General features: G+C 49.0%; 1 protein-coding gene across 1 annotated transcript in view; it reads left to right on the top strand.

Annotated features, from left to right (window-relative positions):
- The window catches only part of LAMB2 (laminin subunit beta 2), a 60,732-nt gene continuing 41,324 nt past the window's right edge, over window positions 1-19,408 (top strand). Inside the window, exons 1-6 of the mRNA XM_079957726.1 lie at window positions 1-390; window positions 8,622-8,791; window positions 10,366-10,501; window positions 13,957-14,030; window positions 17,920-18,108; window positions 19,013-19,076. Coding sequence (XP_079813852.1) covers window positions 363-390; window positions 8,622-8,791; window positions 10,366-10,501; window positions 13,957-14,030; window positions 17,920-18,108; window positions 19,013-19,076 — 661 coding nt within the window. The 5' untranslated portion in view covers window positions 1-362. The remainder of the gene's footprint in view (window positions 391-8,621; window positions 8,792-10,365; window positions 10,502-13,956; window positions 14,031-17,919; window positions 18,109-19,012; window positions 19,077-19,408) is intronic.

Raw genomic sequence — 19,408 nt, 5'->3', positions numbered from 1 at the left:
CTTTCCCTCTGGCCTTTTCGCTGCTAACTTTTTCCAACTAAGTTTAGCTTTTGGATCAAGCCGAGGAGCGGCGCGGGGCGACTTCTTCTTTCTTTCCTTTTCTTTTTTCCCTAAGGGGAGGACGGGGGGCGAGGAGGGTTTTCTCGGGACGGAGTGGCCGGGGCTCGGGTTAGGAAAGGCGCAGAGGCATCCACGGGGAGGAGGCGGAGGCGGGAACGGCCTGCATTGGGAAAGGGGTCCTCCCCATCCGGAGCGACCCACAGGCCGCCCACGCCGCCGGGGTCATCTTCGCCATCCCTTTGGCTTTGCCCCCAGGTCAGCAGAGGAAGAGCCGCCCGGTGCGCGGCATCCACGGAGCTGCCATGAGGCTGTGGGGTCTGCTGCTCGCAGGTGAGTCTCCGCCAAGGATCGGGGTCGCGGCACCTGCCTGTCAAAGTCCTGGCAGGATGGCCGGGAAGGAGGGAGGCAGAGAATGGGGGAGCCTCATGCTGAGAGGAGGGAGAACTTCACTTTTGAAATTGGTTGTGTGTGTGTCTACTAGAATAGTGACTTTTAAAACTATTTTTTTAAATCGAGGAGGGCTTGAGGGCTTCTCAAATCTTTTCTTGGGTCTGCATCTTGCCACCCTTGCCCTTCCCTCAGGACAGGGGGCTTCTTAACAGCCCAAACCAGAGAAATCTCCTTTTCTTCTCACACAAGCGCCCTGGTGGTTGTCCTCAGTGTGGCCACTCCTCCTGGTGGGACACTGCCAGGGCCTGATGTGCCCTGTTTGAGGGTTGGGGGCACCTCTCTGAGATTCCCCAAAGGACAGGCATCAAGATGGTATAAATAGCGTCTGGTGGTCTTCTTCGCAGGGCGTATATTCTAAACTCCTACTTTCTACTTGGGGCATACGGTGGTCGAGATTATATTGGCTAAAGTGGGTGTGGGTGGGTGGGTGCTGATATTGGGGTCCTATCTGCCCCATTCTAGCATGCCTCACTGCTTGAGGGTTGCCAGCAACTGCCGCGTTCCCCCAGCAACAAGATGCTACGGTGGAGAAAGCTGCACCTGTTGATTTGGCATTTAACAGCCCTACCTCTGCTTCTCTCAGACAAGCGGCCCAATCCTATGCAAGTCTGCACGGAATAAACTTTCACGGATTGCGGAGGGACACCCTGTGAGCGGCAGCTGCATAGGATCGCTCCTTAGATGTGTCTCATACAGAGGCTAAGGATGTGGGTGATGCCTGGATGGTCCGTCTGCTGCCAGCGGACACCTGTTTTTGCCTCGTTCACAAGATCACACCAACATACTCTTGTGTTAAGTAATCGGAAGTCAGTGCCTTCCGTCTGCACACTCAACAATCGCTTATGCAGGTTGAAACCTCCACTTTGCCAACAGATATGTAATGGGAAAGAACCCATCCTGGTTCTGGGTGTGCAGCCACAAGCATTCATTTGAACGACGCTGAGGAGTTGCTAATCTGTGTCAAGTGTTCTTGAGTGCGTATCCTGAGAGCTGATGTAAGAAGTTAAACATTTGTAGAGCAAGGAGCCTAGGCTTTGGCTGAAACCAACCATATGGGGTCGTGGCAATAAGCAAAGACAAAATTAGAAGGAGAGTAAAAATGTTTGTGTGTGTGTGAATAATGTCTGTGTGTGTGCATGAAAGAGAGATGCCTCTATATTTGGCTTTGGTGAAATGTTTCAGTCTCTGAGAAGTCGCTGTGTCTCCCTTCCCCTTGGTTCTTGAACTGGGGCTTATCAGCAGTAGGCTGATAATTTAATTCTGGGTTAAGTGGTTTAGGGGATAATTATTATTGCCCCCCCCCCAGATCAGCCTTCACCAGCCTGGTGCCCTTTGGATGTTTTGGATGACAGTGCTGGCTGGGGAGGGGGTCATAGGGACATCATCAAAAACATGTGGAGGGCACCGGGTTGGCGAAAGCTGCCCTCAATTCCTTCCTACCATCACTAACTCCCATTTCACTTGGCAGTAGCTGTGTATTGTGAAAGAATAGCAGGGAGGGAAACCCACCTTTGGCTCCGAGATGTTGAGGGGCAACTGTAGGTGTCCATTCTCAGGGCTACTTTGATGCTTGGCACACTGCCGTCGCCTCACCATTTTAGCAACTAGGATGGCTAAAGACTATATATAAGTGATGGCTCCTCCTGCCCTTTCAGGGCGTGAGTAATGAGTTGGGTTGGCATCCTAAACCGTGCTTGCAAACACGAATCGGCCTGCTATTCCAGTTTGCTCAACTTAAAACAGTGCAATAGACAGTCTATATGTGGGGTGAGGAATTTTAAACATGCATCTTCGGTGGCAGCTTTGCGTCCACCCCACCTGCTTCCTTTTGTCTCTCTGTGCCCCTTCCCTGCCTCCAGAGTAGGGTGGGTGCCTGGTCTGCGTACTCCCACCTCCATTCCCACCCAACCTTGGGTTGGGGGAAGCTGCACACCCAGCCCCACCAGCTGGAGTCTTTGTCCCTGGCTCCCTTTGAAGCTCTGGCTCCAGGGGATTTGAGGCTCAGAGAGCTGGCATGGAGCCTGGGAGCAGCCTTGCAATGTGAGAAGGTTGGGGGGGGGGCGCTAACAGGAAGGACCCACACTTGCCCCACCTCAGCAGCTGTAGAAGGAGTACGAGTGCCGCAGTGTTGGGAATGTGCTGGCAAAGGAAGGAATGGTCCTTGAAGTTTTCTTCAGCTGCAGGGCCATCATCTCCCCCCATCCCATGTTTCCCCTTGCCAGTTTGCAGTGAAGTGGAGGGGCAAGGTTTGTGTACAAAGACCGCTTGGCATCCAGCGGGACCCAAACTTATCCGAGCTGCGATCTCCGCTTGGTGCTGTGCCTCCGCCTCCCTCTTTTTAGCAGGCTCTCCGATGGACGTGAGCTCTTATAAAGCCATCGTTTCACGGCTTTCGGCCCCCAGCCCCCACGTTCCTTGGCGCGGGGCCAAGCTGGACGGACAACAGAGCCAATCCCTGCCACGGTTATTTCTGGCAGGGCTGCGGCTTCCGCTCCCAGGCCCCATGTAGTTGCTGAGGGCAGAGGAGGCGAGCAGAGGCATTTCACGCGCGCTCCCCCCAGTCCCACCCTTGCAGGGTGAGCAGCAGAAACAGGTGGAAGTGTCTGGTGGCGGATGTCTGCGGGGTGGAAGCCTGCCTGCATGCGAAAGGAGATGCCTAGGAACCTCCATCTCTAGCACTGCAGTTATCTATCTGCACTGGGCTGGGATTGTTGCACTGTCAAGTCCTGGGTGTGTGGCCAGATCAAAATGGCAAAAAGACCCATTGTACCGGGGGTGGCCCTTTAATCTGAATAGGGTTGGGCAACCTTCATTGTCTCCCAGTACGTTTCCAAGCACAATTCAAAGTGTTGGTGCTGACCTTTAAGGCCCTAAATGGCCTCGGCCCTGTATACCTGAAGGAGCGTCTCCACCCCCATCATCCAGTCTGGACACTGAGGTCCAGCGCCGAGGGCCTTCTGGCAGTTCCCTCGCTGCGAGAAGCGAGGTTACAGGGAACCAGGCAGAGGGCCTTCTCGGTAGTGGCGCCTGCCCTGTGGAACGCCCTCCCACCAGATGTCAAGGCAATAAACAACTATTTTACTTTTAAAAGACAACTGAAGGCGGCCCTCTTTAGGGAAGTTTTTAATATCTGGTGCTGTATTGTTTTTAACATTCAGTTGGAAGCTGCCCAGAGTGGCTGGGGAAACCCAGCCAGATAGGCGGGGTATAAATAATAAATTATTATTAATTATATTGGTACCTCAGGTTACATACGCTTCAGGTTACAGACTCCGCTAACCCAGGAATAGTGCTTCAGGTTAAGAACTTTGCTTCCGGATGAGAACAGAAATCGTGCTCCGGCGGCGCAGCGACAGCAGGAGGCCCCATTAGCTAAAGTGGTGCTTCAGGTTAAGAACAGTTTCAGGTTAAGAACAGACCTCTGGAACGAATTAACTTCTTAACCCGAGGTACCACTGTATTATTTATGGTGAACTGACTAGATAGGTTGCTGCTATTCCTGTTTTCTCAAGGAGGAATGGAGCAACAGAAAGAGTAGGATCCGAACCCAGACTTTAACAACTCTGGATGATTACTGAAATATACTTGGAGTCGTGTAGTGATTTCATGCTCTTTATTGCAGCTCGTAGAACAGAAGTTGAATTTCCTCCCAAACCTCAGGCTTTATATACATTATTTACACAATGGGTCCTGTCTGATTGGCTGGTTCTGCTTCCCTCCTGGAGCCTGATTGGGCTGCTACTGCAGGCCAATCACTTGTTGCATTCTAGGATCCTACCAGCCTAATAGGCTGATTAACATCCTCCTGGGGCCTGATTGGGCTGCTCCTGCAGCCCAATCAGTTGTTGCATTCTAGGATCCTACCTGCCTATTGTTCTAGGATCCAAGCTTAGTACATAACAATTACCATTTTGTTTCATGGATTCTCCCCCTTCCTATGAATGGTTTCTGTGGGGCTTGCAGTGATTTGGTCCGCATCTCTGCAGCATCACCAATTATCTCGACAGAAGTGGTACTTCTAGCACAGTCTCTGGAGTGTTGGATCACACTGACCTTCCCCTCCCCTCGTATGATTAAAAGCACTTTGGGTAACTCTGAAGAACTGGCACTTAACTGTCTCCCAAATACCATAGATATCCACCTAACCTTTTATTCAGGGCTAAACAAAGGGCTCAGCCACACTTCCATAGCTGCTAGGTTTTCCAGGCTTTGCAGGTCTGTGTTTGAGTAGTTTCTACTTTTTGCCCTGGGAAAGCTTGCATTTTACTTGCTGAATCGGAGTAAACAGCAACCGGGGTTTTTGCAGATATTGCCATTTGCTCTGATTCAAAAGTAAAATGTCATTTTTTTTTGCCAGGACAAAAAAAAAACAACTGTGCTCAGACACAGACGTAGAAATCACAGACCTGTGCCTAGAGAGCATGGAGCAAGTGTTAAGTGTGGATGAGCCCTAAGTTTGACCCGAGAGCTCTGCAAATAGGAATAGCTTTCAAAAGATTTAATAGTAGCCATCTGGACTGGGTGGCTTCCATTGGAATAATGGGAGTTGGTAGCGCCCATTTGCCCCACAGGGCAAAATAAAGAGGTACTGGTATGCTTATATGATTTTCACATCAAGAGTGGGCAGCAATGCAAAAAAAAGTCGCTATGCAGTGGTACCTTGGTTCTCAAACTTAATCCGTTCCGGAAGTCCGTTCCAAAACCAAAGTGTTCCAAAACCAAGGCGCGCTTTCCCATAGAAAGTAATTCAAAATGGATTGATCCGTTCCAGACTTTTAAAAACAACCCCTAAAACAGCAATTTAACATGAATTTTACTATCTAACGAGACCATTGATCCGTAAAATGATAGCAATAGTCAATGTACTGCAATCACACAATCAATCCATCAGTAGCTGAACTGGGTTCCACACAGTCACAAAAACAAAACCAAAAGAGCCGCAAAAAACAAAAAACACAAAATAAATAGCAAAAACAGACAGACCTCAGCGTAACACTCAAAACGGAAGCGTGGCACTCAAATTGGAAGTGTGGCACTCAAAACGGAGCATGTTCGGCTTCCAAAAAAGTTCGCAAACCAGAACACTTACTTCCGGGTTTGCAGTGTTTGGGTATCTAGTTGTTTGAGTACCAAGGCATTTGAGAACCAAGGTACCACTGTAATTCAGGATGCTTACAGACTGCTGCTGTTTTCGGGTGGAATTCAATCACATATCGGCAATTTCAGGTTGCACCATTATGTTTGACTGGGAGGTCTTCTTGTGAAAAAAAAACCCAATTTCCCCAAAGGCTCAGATTTTTTGTGATCAGGAAAGTGGGTGGGGGGTGCATTGGGAAGTGTGGGACGACACTTGCTTGACATTGTCTGACCTCCCCACGAACAAATCAGAACGACTGCTCAATAAGTAGCTGGTGTCTTTCTAATCTCCCTGCAAACAGATCAAGACGACTGCCCAGTAAACAGGTCATCTGGAAGCAACTTTGGTGTGTTGACTCATAAACCAAAGAACAAAAATAGTATTTTGGTGCCAAAGAAACCCAGATTCTCTGTTCAAAACAAATGATGCTGAGAAGCAACAGTATAACAGAGTTGGTTAAATCTGAACGAATGCTCAAGCTTTGCAGCGGGCTAAAGAGTTCAAGTTGTCCCTTTCCCCTCTCTGAATGTAAAGGTTTGTTTTGGGGTGGAAAAGTAAATAGTGACGGTCGGGTAAGTGGCGGTATCTGTGAATGGGTGTGCATGAAGGGGCTTGACTGGAGGCCAAGTGAAATGAGCGAGAGCCCTGGAATGCGCAAGAGTTTGGTGTATTTGCCAATCACTGCCTTTATATTGTCAAGAAAAAGAAAATAAGACGGTCAAAGCAGCAGATCAAATGGGAACACCCATAAACTGCTCTTAACAGGAAAACCTTTATTGTCAAAAAAATCACCTCAAATGGAGTAAATCGGATATAGTTTTGCATAAACTGTATCCTCAGGAATCTGGAGGGTGGGGGGGAAATCCAATTCTTAATCAGAGTGCCTTGATGACATCATTTCATTAAATCTAGGCATTATCCAGCCAAATTAAGTGCTTGGGAGCGCTCCTGATTTCAGTGGCAGTGCTGTGGGCTTATTTCTGAGTAGATATGCATAAGGTAAAGGTAAAAGGACCCCTGATCATTAGGTCCAGTCGTGGCCGACTCTGGGGTTGCGGCGCTCATCTCGCTTTATTGACCAAGGGAGCCAGTGTACAGCTTCCTGGTCATGTGGCCAGCATGACTAAGCCGCTTCTGGCGAACCAGAGCAGCACATAGAAACGCCGTTTACCTTCCCACCAGAGCGGTACCTATTGATCTACTTGCACTTTGACGTTCTTTCGAACTGCTAGGTTGGCAGGAGCAGGGACCGAGCAACGGGAGCTCACCCCGTTGCGGGGATTCGAACCGCCGACCTTCTGATCGGCAAGTCCTAGGCTCTGTGGTTTAACCCACAGCGCCACCCACGTCCCTAGATATGCATAAGACTGGGCTGTAAATCTCTCTCCCTGAAATTAGTGGGACTTTAAAAGTGCTCACCAGTGAGTAGACTGTGTCTTTTGATTCCAATTCATCTGCTCGCTTTCAAAGGTATCTCATGATAGCTAAAACCTTGGTTTTTAAAATGGGCGAAAGCAGAGATTGTTGATAATCTACATTATATGTCCTCTCCTTATTGGCGCCATCTTTCTCTCTGTTATGACCTCAGATGTTGAAGTTATATCTTTATAATATTCTGAAGTCCGATCATAATCCTCTGGACCGTGGAGTTCCCTTGTCTTGCCTTTTTATGGATGCCAAATCTTTCACCACCCAACCTCTGACAGCAGTCTAGCTAGTGGGTCTGATTCGCACTTGAACTCCAGTTAATACATAAGTACCATCCCTCTACCATGCCAAGTTGAACGAACTCTTCCAGAGGACTTTTTTTTTTTAATTCAGTATTCATCTGGATTTGCTTGAGCAAACTTCACACTTGGGTTGGACTATGCCTGGTCTTTATTGAGCATTCATTTTGATTTGTTTACAATGTGATTATATCACAAGCGGCATTCGTCCAGAGGTCGCCAATATGGTTCTCTGCAGATGTTGCCGGACTCCAACTCCCATCAGCCCCAGCTATCATGATCTGTGGTCGGGGATCATGGGAGTTGTAGTCTAACAAACACCTGTATGTCACCCTGTTGGCTACCGCTGGTTTACGGGCTGTTTGCATGTCTTTCAGTTAATCCTTTAGTCACCCCACACTTTCTGAGACAGTTCCTCTCCACTTTACAAACCGCAAAAAGTCAGGTTTGTTTATTTCTTTAAAGGGCATAGCTGTCAACTTTTCCCTTCTCTTGTGAGGAATCCTATTCGGAATAAAGGAATTTCCCTTAAAAAAAGGGAAACGTTGACAGCTATGTTAAAGGGGTGGATTTGTTGTATAGTGGTACCTCGGGTTAAGAACTTAATTCGTTCTGGAGGTCCGTTCTTAACCTGAAACTGTTCTTAACCTGAGGTACTACTTTAGCTAATGGGGCAATTTCTGTTTTCATCCTGAAGTAAAGTTCTTAACCCGAGGTACTATTTCTCGGTTAGCGGAGTCTGTAAACTGAAACGTCTGTAACCCGAGGTACCACTGTACTAGGATGTTGGAGCACTTAAACCTATTTAAAGTTTTGGTATGCGCTGGGATCCCCCCCTGGCAGTCTGGAATCAGTCAAAAACTCCTCATATCTATTACATTTCACCATTTAAAAGCTTACAGTGGTACCTCGGGTTACATACGCTTCAGGTTACATACGCTTCAGGTTACAGACTCCACTAACCCAGAAATAGTACCTTGGGTTAAGAACTTTGCTTCAAGATGAGAACAGAAATCATGCTCTGGCAGCGCAGCGGCATTGGGAGGCCCCATTAGCTTAAGTGGTGCTTCAGGTTAAGAACAGTTTCAGGTTAAGAACGGACCTCCGGAACGAATTAAGTACTTAACCCGAGGTACCACTGTAATTGCATCCGTCACCTGTAAGATGAGCCGAACCTCATGGACCCAGCCACAGCGTCCCTTGTTCTGTACTCTCTGCTCCTCTCTCTGCCTTCCCTGTCTCCACAGTGCTGGGGGGAGCTCTCTGCCAGGAGCCTGAGCCCCCCCATGGCTGTTCCCAAGGCAGCTGCTACCCAAACACAGGAGATCTGCTGGTAGGCCGGGCCGACCGCCTCTTCGCCACCTCCACCTGCGGCCTGCGGCGTCCCCAGCCCTACTGCATTGTCAGCCATTTGCAGGTGAGTGCTGCAGAGCGAAGGTCGGTGGGCAAATTATTTCTTTAAAGGACCTCTATTCTGAGCCGGAGAGACTCGATAAGGGGAAAGCAAACACTAGAAAACTGAGCACCGACCAAACTGGTAACTGATGCTTACTTCAGCACTGCTAACAGGACAGCATACTCTGCTCTACCTGGAAGCAGCAGTCAAAATAATTTTTTTTAAATAAAATTGCCCAGTAGCACCTTAAGGGAAAGGTAAAGGGACCCCTGACCATTAGGTCCAGTTGTGGCCGACTCTGGGGTTGCGGCGCTCATCTCGCTTTATTGGCCGAGGGAGCCGGTGTACAGCTTCCAGGTCATGTGGCCAGCATGACTAAGCCGCTTCTGGCGAACCAGAGCAGCGCACGGAAACGCCATTTACCTTCCCACTGGAGCGGTACTTATTTATCTGCTTGCACTTGACGTGCTTTCGAACTGCTAGGTTGGCAGGAGCAGGGACCGAGCAACGGGAGCTCACCCCGTTGTGGGGATTCGAACTGCCGACCTTCTCATTGGCAAGTCTTAGGCTCTGTGGTTTAACCCACAGCACCACCCGCATCCTTAGAAACCAACCAAGTTTGTTCTGGGTATAAGCTTTTGTGTGCATGCTTAGGGAGCGCACACCAGGTTTGCTTCCTGCTACCCTTGGGAGAACTGCAAACACGAGGACCCCAATTCAACCTTGGGCTGGCCACACCTTCTCTCAGCCTAACTCCTTGCAGGAGGCAGGAATAAGGGAGAAACATGCATGCCACTGAGTTCTTCACAGAAAAGGCTGGGTGTGTGTTTTTAATAATAATAATAATAATAATAATAATAATAATAATAATAATAGTATTTTATTTATACCCCGCCCTTCCCGGTTCAAAAACCAGGCTCAGGGCGGCCAACAACAAATTTAAAACACTTTAAAACACTTAATTATAAAAGCAGCATAAAATACGGTATAAAAACATGAATAACAATAAAAATCAAAAAATTAAAAATCAATTAGGTAATCCCCAGGGCTAGCTGGCTGAACTGTAAAATAAATAACTAAAAACAAATAACAAAGAAGGTAGGGCCCAACCCAATTGACTTAAATGACAAGAAAGGGAATTTTAACTGCACATTAGGCAGATCTTGTTGACAGCGTGAACTGTTTGAGAGTGGAACAAGACTAACTTGGGAACTGCTGGACTCTCCTTTAAGAGGTTTTTGAGCAGAGTGTAGATGGCTCTTGACTCAGGTATGCTAAAACAGCAGATCTGGTGGCTGGACCAGATGACTTTGAAGGTCCCTTCCTGCTCTTTGATTCGATGGAAGTTTGCGTGCGCACACAAACATACAGATCATTGGCACCCTGTATCACTAGCTTCTGCGATTTCACCTTGCTCTGCTCACACATGCGCACAGCTTATCCTTGCAACCATAATTGCTCAAGGAGAGAGAGAGAGAGCGCTATGAAAGCTTAGTTTCTTTGGATGCTGTTTTCTGTACCAAACCCCTCCTTCGCCTGAGGACTGTGATCATATGGCGCATGTGTAGCTCAGCATACGGGTATCTCTCTTGCAGGACGAGAAAAAGTGCTTCGTGTGCGACTCACGCCGGCCCTATCAGGCCTTGTCCAATCCTAACAGCCACCGCATTGAGAACGTGATCACTGCCTTTGCTCTCAACCGCAAGAAGGCCTGGTGGCAGTCAGAGAACGGTAAGGAGTGGGGGTTTCATCTCTGTGAGGTTGCCACATGATTTGATTTTTGCCCAGTGTGTGTTTACTTGTATATGTGTATATATTTTTTGCTTGCTTGTATAGCAGGTTCTTTCAGCTACTTTAAAAAACTTTTTCGACTTGATCCAAGAGGGCTAAAAACTTGGGCTTGGGTCCAAAGGTTCTCTTCCTCCTCCAGAAAGCATCTTCCTCTGTCGGAAGAAAGCCACCTCTGAGTCCCACAATTTTTCGAAAATGAGACATTCGATTCTTGACTTCATGCACTGAATTCCACCATGTTAGAAACAGAAGTCCACAGTTTTGGCTGTGAGGATGTTTCCTCTCCCTCTTTCTACATTTGCCCGAGGTCCGGCACTGAGGGCCTTCTGGCGGTTCCCTCATTGCGAGAAGCAAAGCTACAGGGAACCAGGCAGAAGGCCTTCCCGGTAGTGGCGCCCGCCCTGTGGAACGCCCTCCCCATCAGATGTCAAAGAGATAAACAACTACCTGACATTTAGAAGACATCTGAAGGCTGTCCTGTTCAGGGAAGTTTTTAATGGGTGACATTTTAATGTATCTTTAATCTTTGTTGGAAGCCGCCCAGAGTGGCTGGGGAAACCCAGCCAGATGGGCGGGGTACAAATAAATTATTATTATTATTATTATTATTATTATTATTATTATTATTATTATTTGCACCGTTTCTCATCAAGTCTGCACACCCCACCCTATATGGTACATGCCAGGGACATTAAATTCCATGTTACATCAGGCAATCCTTCTTTGGAGGGATGTTTGTGTGTGTGTCCTTTTCCTGCTCTCGGGGTTGTGTGTTGCCCTGTGACAAGCCCTGTCGTCTCACAGCTGGGTGAACTCGCTGTGCCCCGGTTACGTGAGCCTGCAGAGAGTGCTCTTTGTCTGGGACATGGCATGGCTGAGAGAGTGTCCCCAGAGCCCTTTTCCTTTCCTTTCTCTCCTACGCAGAGGAAATGCTGAATCATACCCAGCAGAGTCCCTTCTTTCCTGGACCTGGGCCAGGCGGGGGCGGGAGACAACAGAGGAGGGGCCTGCTACTTGCAGGAACACAGTGCTGCTGCCAGTTGTGGGAGCCTTGGCTCTATCTAGCAGCCCGACTGTTTCCATCCTGGGTCATCAGCATGGCACTTACACTGCTATGGACCCCCTCCCCAAAATCCAGTACCACCTGCACAAGAGTTTTCTGCATTAATCTAGAACAGTCTTCAGCAACCTGGTGCTCTCCAGACGTTGTTTCGACTGCAACCACCAGCAGCCCCAAACCAGCGATATATACTTTTTGGCGTGAAGTTGTCATCCGTATCCGTTTTGCATTGGCAAAATCCTTGATATTTGCAGATATTAAGTATAGGCACTGATCCACACTTCCACTTGCCCCAGGTGTGGAAAGCATGAATCCAAGCAGATTTGCCTTTGTCCCTGCCGCTCTTTAGTGCTAAATTGGAACAAATGGCAATCCACAAAAAAACCTTGCTGTTTGTCCCAATTCAGCGCTAAACTGTGGGTTTCCCCAGGGGGAATTGGCAGGCTGAATGGAGGTTTGCGTGAGCCCATCGTCTTTTAGTGTAACTCTCTGAGCTTGCAGTGGGCTTGCAAATTCTGTTGCCCTGCTGTGAATCTTCACGCTGCAGAAATATTATTTAAAAGTGCATTAACTGTACCACTGTTAGTACAAGGATTCACAGCAGGACAACAGAAGTGGATTTTGAGATCCCTTTGCGAGCAATCCATTCGTGCCTGGAAGGATAAATAACCACCATCTATTATGGGACTGTCTGAGGACCTCACTGCCCTTGTTACATTTGAACACACTTCCATATAGACATCAATTTCTTATGGAAACCTATTTGGAGATTATATTATATCAATGTTTATGTTTAGCTTAAGATGGAACTATTGATGGTTATTTCACCCTCAGTGTGAGCTCATGGTAGTACTGTTATTATTAATAATAACAGTAATATTCATATATTACCTTTTCTTTGTTTTATGTATCGTAAATATTTTCCCCCCTTTGTTATCAATCAATCAATCTTGAGTAGGCTGCAGAGTGGGCCTGGGAGAGGGGAGGTGGTCTGGGGAGAGGCCTGGAAGGCCACATTTTGGCCCTGGGCCTGAGGTTCCCTACCCCTGCTCTGTATCATTGTGGGCAATTAAAACAGAGGTTCCCAGAGCTGAGTCCTATTGGATTGGCGAGGCCTGAAGCTGCTACGTACTTACACTAGGCCTAACAGGGTGTTGGCTGGACTTGTTGGGTTTCCCCTGTTTTCCTACATGAGCCAAACGTGCTCCCCAGAAAGGCACCCAACACATTCTGCGTAGCAAGATCAGCAGCGGAGAGTTAACGGATCTTCCCGCTGAGAAACAAGCCCCTGAGAAGCGTCTGAGAAACTCCTGAGCACGGTTTGAAAACTGGTTCCTCGTGGAATAGAGTTTTGCTGGGGCCTCTCTAGCACCTACCCCTCTGTGTCTGTCTCTCCATTTTATTTTATTTTTACAAATTTTATTAATTTTTCCAATTATTTTTAACAATATCACATGTAATTAACTAAAAGAAAAAGAGAAAAAGACAGATACAAGATTCCCTTCTACCCTTAGACCTCCCTCCACCCTTCCATGGTTTCCATATTTAACATTTCTTGCAGCATATTTTATCTCATTATACATGATAAAAGCTATTTTTAGCCATCTCACCCCTTGCTTTTTCCTGTAAGACCAATTGCAGTCGTTAACAGGTTTATCACACCTATCAGGCAATCACCCATTGCCACCACCCTTCTGAGTAATACCCCTCCCCACCCTCTCACTAGATTTAAGGGTCTGGTGACTTCTGTTTCAGTGTTTCTGAAGAAGTGTGCATGCACATAAAAGCTTATGCCAAGAACAAACTTAGTTGGTCTCTAAGGTGCTACTGGAAGGAATTTTTTTATTTTGCATATTTTATATCCTCCATTCCACTTAACGTCCATATCCTAAGTCTCTGTTATCTTAAAAAGGTAAAGGTAAAGGGACCCCTGACCATTAGGTCCAGTCGTGGCCGACTCTGGGGTTGCGGCACTCATCTTGCTTTATTGGCCGAGGGAGCTGGCGTTCAGCTTCTGGTTCATGTGGCCAGCATGACTAAGCCACTTCTGGCAAACCAGAGCAACGCACCGAAACACTGTATACCTTCCTGCCGGAGCAGTACCTATTTATCCACTTGCACTTTGACGTGCTTTTGAACTGCTAGGTTGGCAGGAGCAGGGACCGAGCAACGGGAGCTCACCCTGTCGTGGGGATTCGAACCACCGACCTTCTGATCGGCAAGTCCTAAGCTCTGTGGTTTAACCCACAGCGCCACCCGCATCCCTATCTCTGTTATCTTACAAGTGTCATTTAAGTCCTCAGCTATTTACAGGGGTCTGTTTCTGTCTCTCCAGGTGTGGAGCAGGTGAGCATCCGCCTGGACCTGGAGGCTGAGTTCCACTTCACTCACCTCATCATGACTTTCAAGGTACGTCCCAGCTGGGAACAGGTGGGCTTCTTCTCCAGTGGAGGGATCCACGCTTCCTCAAGGACATCAGAAGAACCTTGTTGGGTTGGACCAAAGGACCGTCAAGTCCAACATTGTGTTCTCGCGGGGATACAGATCACAAGCCCGCAAGCGGGACATGAGAGCAGTAACGCCCTCTTGCCCATGATCCTCAGCAACCGTAATAGTGCTTCTGATCATGGAGGTAATGCAGCCATCGTAACGGGTCAGAATCCTGAACATTAGCCACCATCCCCCACGAAGCACGAGATCCTCCGGATGCACAAGTGACTGTCTGTTTGCGTGTCAAGACCCCGCAGCCACCCCCTCGTTGGGAAATAACACACAAAGAACACAGATATTGGGTTTATGTTATTGGGCAAATTTGGCCACAACTTTATTGAATTATAGGGACGCGGGTGGTGCTGTGGGTTAAACCACAGAGCCTAGGACTTCCCAATCAGAAGGTTGGCAGTTCGAATCCCCGTGACGGGGTGAGCTCCCGTTGCTCGGTCCCTGCTCCTGCCAACCTAGCAGTTCGAAAGCACGTCAAAGTGCAAGTAGATAAATAGGTACTGCTTCGGCGGGAAGGTAAATGGCGTTTCCGTGTGCTGCTCTGGTTCGCCAGAAACGGCTTAGTCATGCTGGCCACATGACCCGGAAGCTGTACGCCAGCTCCCTCGGCCAATAAAGCGAGATGAGCGCCGCAACCCCAGAGTCGGTCACGACTGGACCTAATGGTCAGGGGTCCCTTTACCCTTTACCTTACCTTATTGAATTACAGAATGTGAGTGGTATTGGCTTAGGCATTGATTGGACCTGACCATATCTGACTCCTGCCTGATGTGCAGGAAGTCTGGTAAGGGTAAACCACCGGATGGAGGAGCCCTGTCGATGCATACCAACTCGAGCTTCCCCTGGTGTTCCCGTTGGGGTCATGTCATGGCCCTAGCCCCCGACCCGGGCTTCGGACAAGATCAACACCCCTGGATTCCTTTAACGGAATACCCTTAAGCTTGGAGGGGCAGGTGATGGCCACACCTCACCTCCCGCATCACAAGGTCAAACAATGCCTAACCGCAACCCTAACAAAGTTGTGGCGATTTCTACGAGGTAGGCAAAAACCAAATGGCCAGTGCCAATTTGCCAAGTGGAAAAATTCCTACCAGGCCCCTCAATGGCGAACAACCGCGGTCCGTAGCAAGGCCAGTGCCTAAAACCTGCAAAATAGGGAGGGAGGGTGGGTGATTGAGGAAGCGAGCCAAAGAGGAAGCCCTCCGGCTTGTGCCTCTGTTTAAAATGGACCCGGCCACGCCCCCAGCCAGCGGATTGGCTGGCCGGGCTCTGACATGGCCGGAATCCTCCGGGCAACGGGGGACAAGGTCCCCCGCCCCCGGTGGGGAGTGGGTAGCCACATGGTCCACCATAACTCCTCTCCACTGGGAAGTGGAGCGGATTTCTGGGAAGTGGAAGTGGATGGCATCGTAGGATTACTCACCCAATCTCTGTTTGGCTTAGTCTCTACAGCACATGGAGCTGGAGAGGGGGTTGCGTTGGTGCAAACGCCCTAGCAGGAGCACTGGATTGTGTTTGCACCACACCAACCTTGCCGCTGCCACATCCCTCCTGGTCTGCTGCAGCAACTTAGCCAGGCGGAGGTCAGGTGAGCGGCAAAGCCCCACCATGCTGCTGGGTTTGAAGGCAGAAGGTCTCATGTTCAAGTCCTGGCCCCTTCAGGCGAAAGGATCAGGTAGAAGGAGATGGAAAAGGTCCTCTGCCTGAGACCTGTAAGAGCTTGCGGTAGTCAGTGTGAGCATGATTGGGCTAGGTGGATTGCTGCTCTGACGCTATATATTTCAATGTTCACATCAGAGAACATCTGCTGCCCTTCTTAGGTCCAGGCCAGAGATGACATTAGTCATGTGGTTTGTCCTTGCACGGGCAATTAAAAAGAAACTTATGCACATAGCCAACGTTAAGGTGTGTCTTGCTGGGTCCGTTTGCAGCTGTGGTGTGGGAAGAAGGGTCTTTAACCTCTCCCCCTTGCCACAGTCCCAGTTGGAATTCCAGCCCCACCAGCGCCACATGCCTGCTTGTTCGCAATGGAAAGAGAAGCTGCGGAGGAATGGGGGCGGATTTTTATGTTCGATTATTTCCTGACGCCCCCAAACGGGGGGAGAAAATCAGAGGACATTGTTGTGAAACTTTTTTCCCCCCTGTGGAAATGAGCTGTGTTTAAATTAAACGAGGGGATGATTAAACCGGCATTTCCAAGAATACGCTCGTAAACGCTTTGCTGCGCAACAAGTGATTTGCGGGGCGTCTCTCTCTTTTAATTTCGACTTTGCACGCAGCTGTGACTTGGTTTTTGCGCACGATTATTGCTCTCATTTGTCCTCGCTTCCAAGATACAGGGTGGTAGCCAACCACTGCATCCTGTTGGCATGAGGATGACTGCTTGTGCAATGGGGTCCCAGCTCCTGCCTGCGCCCTCCCCAAATCTGCACCAGGTGGTTGGGGACCCTTATCTATGCTGTTGGAATCCACCCAATCCCATGGATGGATTCCTTGGATTTTTTTCAGCAGAGAGGGGATAGCCATCTGCCATGAGGGACCAACTCCCTTCTCTTGCGGGGGCCCAATTAGTACCATTGCCTTCCGTTAAGAGTTTGGGTGTAATCCTTGATGCCTCCCTTTCCATGGAGGCGCAGGTTACAGCAACAGCCAAGGCGACATTTTTCCACCTTCGCCGCATCAAGCAGTTGGTCCCTTACCTTTCCCGCCCCGACTTGGCCACAGTGATCCATGCGACAGTCATCTCCAGGCTTGACTACTGTAATTTGCTCTACGCGGGGCTGCCCTTGAAGCTGTCCCAGAAACTCCAGCGGGTACAGAATGCTGCAGCGAGGCTCCTCACGGGGTCTCTGCCATGGGAGCATATTCACCCAGTGCTTTTCAAGCTGCACTGGCTCCCGGTGGAGTACAGGGTCAGATTTAAGGTGCTGCTTTTGACCTTTAAAGCCCTTCACGGCCTAGGACCCTCGTACCTACAGGACCGCCTCTCCTGGTATGCCCCACGGAGAGCCTCAAGGTCCATAAATAACAACACCCTAGTGGTCTCAGGCCCCAAGGAAGTTAGATTGGCTTCAACCAGAGCCAGGGCCTTTTCAACTCTGGCTCCGGCCTGGTGGAACGCTCTGCCTCATGAGACCAGGGCCCTGCAGGATCTGATTTCTTTCCGCAGGGCCTGTAAGACAGAGTTGTTCTGCCTGGCCTTTGGCTTGGAGCCAATTTGATTCCCTCCCTCCCTCTCTTTTTTTTTCTTTTTTTTCTTTTCCTTCTCCTCCTGCGATGAGGCTACATTTTAATATTCCATTATTTTAATGTTGTATTTTATTTTTGTTTTTAAGTTGTAATCATTCATCTTGTTTTTATTTTGCTTGTAAGCCGCTCTGAGCCCAGCCTTGGCTGGGGAGGGCGGGGTATAAATAAAAAATTATTATTATTATTATTATTGTTGTTGTTGTTATTATTATTATCGATGCTTTAGCTGAGATCCCTGCATTGCATTGCAGGGGGTTGGACTAGATGACTCTGGGGTCCCTTACAACGATTCTATGAGCCCCAGCCAGCAGGGTCGTTGGTCAGAGATGATGGGAGATGTAGTCCAACCAATAGCATTTGGAGGGCCACAGAGTTCCCAGCCTTGGTCTAGGGCCCATATGCGCTCGTCCCTTGGCAACTGGTGCATCAAGTGATGACGTCCACGTACGAACAGGTTGCGTCATAGCTGTATCCTATTCCACCCCGACTTACTAGGTGATAGTTCTGGACGCATGCAAAGATTCCCATTTTCCTCTACCCCTTGCAGACCTTCCGGCCGGCAGCCATGTTGGTGGAGCGTTCGGCAGATTTTGGCCGCACCTGGCAGGTGTACCGCTACTTTGCCTACGACTGCGCCGCCTCCTTCCCGTCCGCCTCCCGGGGACCCTTGCGACGTGTGGACGATGTTGTCTGTGAGTCACGCTACTCGGACATTGAGCCCTCTACCGAGGGGGAGGTGAGTAAAAAAAGCAGGGCGTCCGGAGCAGTAGGATTACCTGTGGGGGTGTCAGGGATGGGCTAGATGATGAGGAGTGGGGGGAAGTAGCAGTCCGGGAACCCCCAAGTTGAAGCACTAGAAGAGGAAGGCTCAGGGCCCGGGAATTGGTGGTGGGACACTGAGGAGAGGTAATAATAATAAATAATAATAATAATAATAATAATAATAATAATAATAATAATAATAATTTATACCTGGTTTCCCCAGCCACCCTGGGCGGCTTCCAACAAAATATTAAAATGCCTTAGTCCATCAAACATTAAAAGCTTCCCTAAACAGAGAGGGATGGTTGGATGCTAAAGAAGCAACAGGCTTTAGTGAGCAATGAGAGCCTGTGACAGGGAGCAGCTCAGACACAGAGGCTGAAGCAGAGGAGGGAGGGCAAGTCGCTGGTGGAGAATTCCAGGAATCTGCATCTCCTACTGCAACTAGCTCCCCTCTCCTTGACTCCAAGGACACCCAGGGCAATACGTAGGGCAGAACAGAGATTACAGGTGCCCTGTAGTTTGAGGCTGCTTGGGCAACATCCAGCAGAGAAGGAGACCGCCAGTCCTGGAAACTGCTCTATAGAGGCAAAACCTGTCGGGATGTGTTGCTGAGCAGTAGGCTGTTTTCTTGAATAAAAAGATAAACTACATTCCCAAACTTTGCGTCTTGTTTCTGACCTGCACCTGACCAAGCTCTGACAGGAGATGTTGGGGGGTTGGGGTAGAGAGATGGGTTCAGCACCAAACACACCATATACGTTCGGTCTCTGCAGACTGCTTCCTCCTTGTAGAGGCCCAGGCCAAGGGCTGCAGGATTATGCTCTCGTAAGCTGGCTGTTGCCCCTTGACCCTCTGCTCTTTCTTCCTTGCTCCAGGTAATCTACAGAGTGCTGGATCCAGCTATCCACATCCGTGACCCCTACAGCCCCAAAATCCAGAGTGAGTCTCTCTCTTTCTCTCTCTCTCTCTCTCTCTCTCTCTCTCTCTCTCTCTCTCTGGGAGAGGTGGTCCTGAGTGAGTCTCTCTGTGGGAGGGTGCCAGAGGAGGGAGGAGCTGGCTTAGGGCAGGAAGAGGCTGGGCGTACTGTGTATTTGCTCCCCGCCCCCCAAGAGGAGTTGGATTCCCAGTGGACAAACAAGATTCTGACCTCCGAATGAGAGTAGAATCTTGGAACGTTTCTGCTGCACCAAATATTTCCATCTTAATATAACTATAAATAAATGTGTGCGCACTCTCTCTCTCTCTATATATATATTACGTAGGCAGGACGC

This window comes from Podarcis cretensis (genome assembly GCF_951804945.1).
Source record: "Podarcis cretensis genome assembly, chromosome: 2".
NCBI lineage: Eukaryota > Metazoa > Chordata > Lepidosauria > Squamata > Lacertidae > Podarcis > Podarcis cretensis.
This window is presented reverse-complemented; position numbering and strand designations above follow the sequence as displayed.